General features: G+C 47.1%; 1 protein-coding gene across 1 annotated transcript; it reads left to right on the top strand.

The window, feature by feature from the left end:
• The first annotated feature begins 432 nt into the window (after positions 1-432).
• On the top strand, positions 433-7309 carry Nmral1 (NmrA like redox sensor 1). Its single transcript, XM_090324879.1, has 5 exons — positions 433-666; positions 2738-2976; positions 4940-5189; positions 5647-5837; positions 7022-7309. The coding sequence occupies exons 1-5, from the start codon at positions 477-479 to the stop codon at positions 7199-7201; spliced, it is 1050 nt and encodes a 349-aa protein (XP_090181005.1). The 5' UTR covers positions 433-476; the 3' UTR covers positions 7202-7309.
• Positions 7310-9648: the final 2339 nt, after the last annotated feature.

Consider the following 9648-nt stretch of genomic DNA (forward strand, 5'->3'; position numbering starts at 1 on the left):
TGTTCTGTTTTGTTCCCTTTTTTGTTTGTTTTGTCAAGCCTCAGTCTGGGCAGACTCCCAGACACGTGCTCTAGAGGAAGAGGTGATTTGCAAGCTTTTTTTTCAGGCTTGCGCAAACACGCTTGCATCCGACCAGGATCCGAACAAACCATCTGGGCCAGTATGTGGTGAGGGGACAGTCTGCAGCATGCAGAACCATAGTCAAGACGAAGACCACGGGCGTCTAGGAGCCGCGATCTAAGGGGGGTCTCCAGTACCACACGGTCTACAGGGGCTCTGCCAGGCTAGTTTGGAGCTTGAGCCAGTCACACGGCTCACGCAGGGCCGAAGTACCCCTCGGCAGTGGACTCTGCTGCAGGCTGGGGGTGCGGAGTTCACCGGGGTCCCTAGCCTGGTCCTCTCCCAGTGGGCGTTTCCAATTGGCCAGCTGTGGGGGGCGGGGAAAAGAGGGAGATCTCGCCCGCTGATTGGACCCGATGGAGAAGGAAGGGGACGGGGCCGCCACCACCAGCCCGCTTTTCCTAGGTGCGCACGCACGCGGCGTCTCTGGATCCTTTAGTCTATTTCCGTTCCTGCCATCCCGCAATCCCAGGCCTAGGGACCAATCCCCTCGTCTGGAGCCCTTCATGGCGGACAAGAAACTGGTCGTGGTTTTTGGAGCCACAGGTGAGTTGGCGGGCCAGGCCTGCGCGAGTCAGGAGCTGCTCCTGCCTGGGTTAAGTGTACAGGATACCAAGGGACATTTTTCTACACCCCTCTACCATCAGTTACCGAGTTTCTGGGGGTACTCTACCAGTAGAAACTATTTTGCCACCCCACTTTTCCTTTTGTACGTATGCGTATATCTAATATATAAATAAATATACATATATTGTTGGTTTTTTTTCTTTTTCTGTGCTGAGGGTCAAGTCCAGCACTTATAAACCCAAGTTCTTTCACTAAGCTATACACCCTTGGGCGATTTTTTTTTTTTCTTCCCTAGTCCTGGGCTTGAGCTCAGGGCCTGAGTACTGTCCTTGGGCTTTCTCAAGACTAAAGCTCTACCACTGGAGCCTCAGCACCACTTCTGGCTTTTTTCTATGTATGTGGTACTGAGGAATTGAACCCGAGCCTCTTGGGTGATTTTTTTAAATGGTGTTTTTTAAAAAATTGTCTTTGGGGCCAGGAGTTTGGCCTAGTAGTGGAGTGCTTGCCTAGCATGCAGGAAGACCCGGTTAGATTCCTCCGCACCACATACATAGGAAAAAAAAAAAGCTGGAAGTGGTGCTATGGCTCAAGGGTAGAGCCCTAGCCTTGAAAAAAGTCCAAGGACAGTGCTCAGGCCCTGAATTCAAGCTCCACAACTGGCAAAAAAAAAAAGTCTTTCTGAGTGTTGCCTAAGGATACAGTGCTTGCCTAGCATGCTTTAAGCACTGGGTTTGATTCCTCGGTACCACATACACAGAAAAATCCACAAGTAGTGCCGTAGTTCAAATGGTAGAGTAGTGCTAGCCTTAGGAATACCCAAGGATGGTGCTCAGGCTCACAGTTCTACCCCCAGGACTGGCAAAAAAAAAATTAAAATTAGTAGTTGCACAACAATTTATTACTGTGTGCCCAGAGGAGGGGTTCCCCAAAGAAGACCACCGAGATCGAGGCGTCTGAAATGCAACAGCAAGGTTTTGTTGCGGGATACGAGCCAGGCAAGGAGGCTGGGAGGAGTTGACAGGTTTTACACACAAGGAGGCTGGGAGGAGTTGACAGTCAGGTTTTACACTGTGGATTTAACCTCTGTACCCCACATACATAGCAAAAAGCCAGAAGTGGTGCTGAGGCTCAAGTGGTAGAGTGCTAGCCTTGAGAAAATCCAAGGACAGTGCTCAGGCTCTGAGCTCAAGCCCAGGACTGGCCAAAAAAAAAAAAAAAAGGCAGAAATCACAAACAGTTGCTAAGCAAGTTGTGAAAACCACAAACAACTGTTAATTGTGGTCCAGAGGTTCCTTTCAGATAAGGTGACTTATTAACTGTTCTTTCCTTTTTAAGTATCCTCTGGGTTTGAAACTCATCTTTGAGTCAAGCTGAGTTTCTATTCTGCCTAGTGGAAGGGGAATAATTTTGAGTCTGGGGGTAATTATTTTTCATCCTTACAATTACTTTTTTTTTTTTAAGGCCTGGTGTTGGAGGCTTGATCTTAGGGCCTTGTCCCTTGGTAAACTTTCTTCCTAGGCTGGTGCCATGCCTTCACTTACAGCTCTTTTATAGTTGGGTGGAGTTTTGGATTGTCTGCTCTTCCTGGCTCCGTACCTAATTCTCAGCTCTCATCTTTCTGAGTAGCTACAATTACAAGCCTGCTTGCTTGTATGCTTTTTAAACTTTTTTTTCTGGTATGGAACCCAGGGCTTCATACTCCTGATCACTCAGGAGGCTGAAGTAGGAAGATTGATAGAGTTCGAGACTAGCCTAATTTCAAATGGAAGCCATGCCACATGAAACAACCCCAACTAAAGGGTGTTGAGGTTGTTAAGCTGGGGATGTGATTCAGTGGTCGAGCACTTGTCTAGTATTCTATAGATCATAGGTTCTATCTTCGGGACTGAAAAGTAAATATTATGCTAAGTGAATATACTTGACATTTAAAAGTTCATTAGGCTAAAAGGTTTGCTGGGTGTTCCTTGCTGTGGTACAGCAGTCCTTTGGGGGCTCTGCCATCTCAGGATCTCATCAGTTTGATGGTGGATGTTTTCCTGACTCTTCACAGGTGCCCAAGGGGGCTCAGTGGCCCGCACACTCCTGGAAGATGGCACATTCAGGGTTCGAGTAGTCACCCGGGACTCTGAGCAAAAGGCAGCGAAAGAGCTGAAGAGGCAAGGTGCAGAAGTAGTACAGGGAGACCAGAGTGATGAGGCCAGCATGGAGCTGGCTCTGACCGGGGCTCATGCCACCTTCATCGTGACCAACTACTGGGAAAACTGCAGCCAGGAACTGGAGGTCAAGCAGGTGAGGGGAGATGGGAGGGGAGTCCTTTGGCCCTAGCTGGTCTGCTTTGCTAAGGAGTCAAGCACTACAGGCCTTCCTCTTCTGGAGCCATTGACACCCTCTAGCAGATGGTCTCTAGTTGAAGCAAATAGTGCATGTGTGCATGCCAATACTGGGGCTTGACTGCAGGATCTAGGCACTCTCCCTTAGCTTTTTAACTTAAGGCTGGTGCAGTACTACTTGAGCCATATCTCCACTTGAAGCAGTTTGGTGGCTAGTTGGATAGGAATCTTATAGATTTGCCTTTTCAGGCTGGCTTCAAGTCGTGATTCTCAGATCCTCCTGAGTTGCTAGGATTACAGGTGTGAGCTGTGGGCACTCAACCAAATCTCATTGTAATCCTTGGGAACCTAAAAGCTTCCAGGATCTACTGTGCCAGATGACCATACCTGTATGGTTTAAAAATCACAGCACATTCATGTTCCTGCCAAAAGTCCTAGGGGGAAAAAATCTTTCCTTACCACGTTCAGTAGCTCCAGGCCTTCCTTGGCTGTGATTGTATATCACTGTAGCCTCTGCCTCTCTTCATATGGTCTTCTCTTTGTGTGTCCTCTTCTTCCCTTTTTTGCATTCGGTGTTTTCGAGTTAGGGTCTTGCTTTATACCCAGCTTTCATCCTATTTGTGCAGGTGTGCCCTGCAGTACAGTCGTGTTTACCCTATAGCTTAGGACAAGTATGCACTACCCAAACCCAGTCACTGGTCAAGACAGAGTCTCATGAACCTTTTTTTTGCCCAGGCTAGTCTTGTACTGAGATCCTCTGATCTCCTTCTTCCAGGTAGCTAGGCATCAAACACTGCAGCCAGTTTTTTCTTTTCTTTTCAGCCAGTCCTGGGGCTTGACTTCAGAGCCTTGGCACTGTCTGAGCTTCTTTTACTCAAGATCAGCACTCTACCACTTGAGCCACATTAGCACTTCTGGCTTTTTCTATGTACATGGTACCAAGGAATCAAACCCAAGTCTTCATACACTCTACCACTAAGCCAAACTCCCTGCCTTCCTCCAATTCTTTTTGCTTTATTTATCTGCCCAGACTAGCTTCAAACTGCAGTTCTGCATAGCACATCGAATTATAGGGAGGAGTCACTGCATTGGATTTAGGGCATCATTGGTTAATCTAGGATGATCTCATCTCAAGATCCTTAGTAACATCTACAATGATCTTCTCTCAAAATAAAAGATCCTTACTCAGGAGGCTGAGATCTGAGGATCACAGTTCAAAGCCAGCCCAGGCCAGAAAGATGGTAAAACTTCTCTCTAATTAACCACCAGAAAACCTGAAGTGGGCTGTGGCTCAAGTGGTAAGAGCACTAGCCTTGAGCACAATTAGGCTCAGGGACAACATCCAGGCTGAGTTCAAGCCCTACAACAGATAAAAATAAAAGATCCTTAGGTTTCACCGATTTCTTTTGGAGATTGCCATACAACCTTTTTTGGTTTTGGCCAGTCCTGGGTTTGGGCTCAGGGCCTGAGTACTGTCCTTGGGTTATCTCAAGGCTAGAGCTCTATTACTTGAGCTACAGCACCACTCTGACTTTTTTATTCTGTGTATATGGTACTGAAGAATCGAACCCAGGTCTTCATGCATGCTAGGCAAGCATTCTACCACTAGGCCAAACTACCAGCCCTGCCACATAATCTTTTTTTTTTTTTTTTGCCAGTCCTGGGCTTAAGCTCAGGGCCTGAGCACTGTCCTTGGACTTTCTCAAGGCTAGAGCTCTACCACTTCAGCCTCAGCACCACTTCCGGCTTTTTTCTATGTATGTGGTACCGAGGAATCGAACCCGGGTCTCCATGCATGCTAGGCAAGCACTTTAACCACTAGGCCAAACTCCTGGCCCCCCTGCCACATAATCTTAACAGCAAGGCATGTCATTGAGTAAGATCAATGGGGTCTTAGTCTTGTGATTTCTTCTGTCCACCAGGGAAAGCTGCTGGCAGATCTGGCCAAGCGCCTAGGCCTCCACTATGTAGTCTACAGCGGCCTGGAGAACATTAGGAAGCTGACAGCTGGGCGGTTGGCTGCAGGCCACTTTGATGGCAAAGGGGAAGTCGAGGAATACTTCCGAGACATCGGTGTTCCCATGACCAGTGTGCGGCTGCCCTGCTATTTTGAGAACCTCCTCTCCTACTTCCTGCCCCAGCGAGCCCCTGATGGACAGAGCTACTTGTTGGGTGGGTTTCCTCCCTTCCTCACAGTTCTCAGCTGCAGGTGGATGTCATCAGATAGTTCTGGGTGCAGGCCCGGCTCTCTCACATTAGGTGTGAGTCTGGGCAATTCCTATGAACTTATCCTCTGTCAGAATTCCACTCACCCTCATGTGATGGCAGAGAACTGGAGGAGCCCTGCCCACATGGTAAGTAGAATCTGGAACCACTAGGAGGCCTCTGGCATGGCCCTTTATAGTTTGTAGAACTATTTCCAGGAATTTATGTCCCTGTGTTGGGCTCCTGGGTGATCTGGACACATCCCTGTTTCTGAGCAAGGAAGACTAACATGCTATCATCATCATACCTGGACATTGACCAGGATGATGGATTCAGGTTTTTGGAAGACTGACTGCTGGGAAAACTAGTCCCAGCCTCCACAAAGGTGTTTTGTCACTGCTAGCACATCTCTCTGTCCCCACAGACCTACCCATGGGTGACATACCCATAGATGGCATGGCTGTGAGTGACCTGGGTCCTGTGGTACTTAGCCTACTGAAGAAGCCAGAAGAATATGTGGGGCAGACCATTGGGCTCAGCACCTGCAGGCATACTGCCGAGGAGTACGCCGCACTGCTCAGCAGGCACACCGGCAAGATTGTACACCATGCCAAGGTGGGCTGTCCCCTCCCTGGGCCTGTGTTCCAGGCCCTGCCAGGCAGGGCCACCTGAATCCCAAAGGAACCTTTGGGGGCTGTAGGAAAGGCAGATCTAAATATCAAATCAGGGTAAATATGGGTGTCATGCTGTTTCTAGGAGCTAAGTGTAGGCAGAGTGAAATTACCGGCTTAGATGTTCTGACCAAAGTGGGGGAGAGAAATTTCTTGAAGAATGGACAGCAATCCCAGCTGGAAAAGACCCGACCTAGGTATTCACTGGGCCTGAATGGATATTCAGGAGGCTCCCCTATCCTCTCCTTTTCCTGCTGTCCCTTGGGCAGACCCCTGAGTGCCTTATTTGCCTACTCATTTAAGAAACTGAAAAAGACCAAGTTTGTTGGGGCTCCCACTCAGACCTTAGCAGAGCCACAGAGGGAACTTCTAGATTCATGCCCAGTTCTAGCCATTGTGTGGGCATGGACAGGCCCTGGCCTCCCTTCCTGAGTTGTAAATGGGTATATACGGTCCATTCCCATGGGTAGTTGAAGATTGAAATGGTACTTTGTGTTAGAGCTTTCTTAGTTCTTTAAAGGAAACTTGGTAGGAAATGGATACTATGTAGTCATGTTACTTAAACAAAAACAGAAAAGAGGGGGGCTTAGGTCATGGTTATGAAGATTTGAAGATTCAGTTCAGTAAGGAAAGGCAATAGTTGCAGCCTTTGCGCTAAAAAGTGATGTTGCATATTTCTGTTGGGTAAGGCTTTCAGTTTATGATTTTGAAAGAAGAGTCTAAACTAACTAATATCAAGGGATAGGATCGGATTCTGGCTTCCAAACCTATTTATCTGTCTAGTACAAAGTTGTTTTTGTTTTGTTTTTGTTGTTGTTTTTTGCCAGTCCTGGGCTTGAGCTCAGGGCCTGAGCACTGTCCTGGGACTTTGTCAAGGGTAGAGCTCTACTTCTGGATTTTTTCTATGTATGTGGTACTGAGGAATTGAACCTGGGTCTTCGTGCATGCTAGGCAAGCACTCTACCAGTAGGTCAAACTCCCAGCCCCTTGTACAAAGTTTTCACTTGACTGCAGCATAAAATCAATGATGGCTGGGGGTAGGGTGGAAAAGGTCTGAGCCCATCAGCTTCTCCCCACATTGGAGACATGATGGAGTAACAGCAACCAAGGTGGCTTTTCTGCTTCTAGACAACTCCTGAGGACTACGAGAAGCGTGGCTTCCCTGGAGCACGTGACCTCGCCAACATGTTCCGTTTCTATGCCTTGAAACCTGACCGCAACATCGAGCTGACCCTGAAACTCAACCCCAAGGCCCGGACCCTAGACCAGTGGCTGGAGCAACACAAAGGGAGCTTTGCCCGGCTGTGACCTTCCTATCGGAAGCCCTTCAAGCTGAGGGGAGGGAGGCTCATAAGCACAATCATTTATCCTGTGTACATTTTTTTTTTTAAACAAAGCCATTGTTCTTACAGATGACTTCCAAAAAGAAAAGGGCTCTGTCTCTAGGATGTGGGTTGGAATGCCAGCTGTTGAGTACCAATAGCATGAAAAATATAGCAGGAGAATGAAATGACTAGGGTGGGAAGCCCAGTCTCTCTCTTCCCTGCAATAAAGGGAGAGTGGGGGAAACTGGCGAGCCAGAAGGGAATACGGGTAACGGTGGAAAGGAATATGTTAATGTTTAGGTGTGGAATATTCTACCCTGGCCAAGAAAAATGCCTCTGACTAGCTCCCAGTATCCCTGGTACTAGATATTAGGTGTGCACTAGAAATTAGATGTGTACTAGATATTAGATGCACTGCGAGGAGCCTTAGCAACAACACCCTCTACACACCCCCTGCATCTCCAGCCAGTGGCCATCTGATATTCATTTTGCATGGTGGCAGACTTGGGAGGGAAAGAAAAAATGAGAAACTCCCCCTCTTCCCTCTGTTTGTGTCTGGCTCCATTCAAAACAAGAGTGGGGGTAAAATGGCAAAGTTGTGGACCACAGGCCAATGGAAATAATAGTGCTGCCTGCAACAAAGACCATTGTGCCAACTTGGCTCCCTTTGAAGAACACAAGTTATCTGCGGAGATTCCATGGTGGCGAATGGATTTTACCCTGTGTATGAATTTGTGTAATCACTATCAAACTCCACCTCCAAACTCTACCCTGATCGCTCACCTGAGGCATAAAAGGAATAGCATCCCCCCCAAAATTCATTCTACTTCTAGAAAACAGGCATTTCCTTGACTTAGCACCAAAAAAGGAAAACACCAGGGAGGGGAACAATCACCTTCAGGAGTTGAAAATTAGACTGAGGACTAGGGCAGGTTAGGAGGGAAGTGACAAGACGTGACAGGTCTCTGTCCAACCCTCTACACTGCTCAAGTCCCCCACCTCCATTGTGATGAGATCCCAGACATGGCCCAAGGTCAGCACCACCCACGTCTAGGAAGAACCCTCTAAAACCCACATCTGCTTCAGACAGGGCCAGCTGGTCCTCTACTGGCTGCCCCAGGGCCCTATTTCATACAGCAGCACAAAAAGTGGAAATAGCCTACATGTTTATCAATGGATCAATGGCTGAAAAATAATGTGGATTATTTCTATTATACTGTGGAATGACATTCTGATGCATTCTACAACACAGATTAACCTGAAAAACATTGATTGAAAGAGGTCAGATTCAAAGGGTCTCCTGTACAGGAAATGTCCAGAATAGATGAGCCCACAGACAAAATAGATGAGGGCCAAGAATGAGTTGAATGTTAGCACAAACAAGGTCTCTTTGTAAGGTTCTAAAATCGGTGGTGACGTTTGCCCAACTGTGAACTAAAAGCCTTCAGATTATACAAATTTAAGGGATGTGAAAGTTATCGCAATTCTATGCCAGAGATGAGATTACTAAGAATCCCTGTAAAAACCTACTAGTGTCTGAGCTGGTGGCTCACACCTATAATCCTAGCTATTCAGGAGGCTGAGATATGGGGATCATAGTTAAAAGGCAGCCTGGACTGAAAAGTTGGTGAGGCTCTTTATTTCCAATGAACTACTCAGAACAAGCTGGAAGTGGCACTATGGCCAGCCTGCACAGAAAAATCCATGAGATTCCCTCTCCAAAATAATCAGCCAAAAACAAAAAAAGGCGGGGGAGGCGGCAGCTGGATGCTTCCTTCAAGTTATAGAACATCAACCATGTGCAAGGAATCCAAGCATAACAAAAATGAATAAAATAAACAGGTGAAAACTTTCTGAAGGTGATGAAGAAATAACAAAAACAAAACCAAGAGGGCACCTATGGGGTCCTAGTGGGTCTATGTATATCTCTCAGCACAGAATCTCAAAGTCAGCATTTGCTCACGAGAACACTGTCCTGTGGGGTGCCCTGCTCTGGGTTTGGGCAACTGGGGATCAGCACTCTCAGGACACTGCACCAACTAAGCTGTAGGGTAGTGACCTTGCAGAGGAAGGCGGCTGACCCTTCAATCACCCCCTGCAGGACTGCCTGCATAAGGCTGCTTGAATTCTTTCAAAGAAGAAATGACCACAATTTAGGTTTTAAATATCTTTTGCAGTAAATAATCTTATTTACATTGATACAGAATCATTTTACATTCTTTAGTCAGACACTAATAAATGCTTTACTTTTGTAAATTATAAAGGAAAATACAAAGGAGGCTACTGAGAAAGTGTTCTTCATTCACCTGTCTTATGCTAGAGTTCAAGAACCTTGAAACACATGGACAACGTAACATGCTACCAGTAAAGGCTGAGGATGGATCATTTGCTCTGGCTACATGTGGGAGCCTTCACTGGCTCACACTGCAC

This window comes from Megascapheus bottae, chromosome 36 (genome assembly GCF_031878675.1).
Source record: "Megascapheus bottae isolate mThoBot1 chromosome 36, mThoBot2.hap1, whole genome shotgun sequence".
Lineage (NCBI taxonomy): Eukaryota > Metazoa > Chordata > Mammalia > Rodentia > Geomyidae > Megascapheus > Megascapheus bottae.

What these genes read in the sequence shown, in the direction of transcription:
- Nmral1 (XM_090324879.1), top strand. Translation starts at nt 477, where the DNA reads ATGGAGAAGGAAGGGGACGGGGCCGCCACCACCAGCCCGCTTTTCCTA. An exon ending in CGTGGTTTTTGGAGCCACAG is followed by an intron (nt 667 to 2,737) that starts GTGAGTTGGCGG and finishes GACTCTTCACAG; the next exon opens with GTGCCCAAGGGGGCTCAGTG. An exon ending in TGGACAGAGCTACTTGTTGG is followed by an intron (nt 5,190 to 5,646) that starts GTGGGTTTCCTC and finishes CTGTCCCCACAG; the next exon opens with ACCTACCCATGGGTGACATA.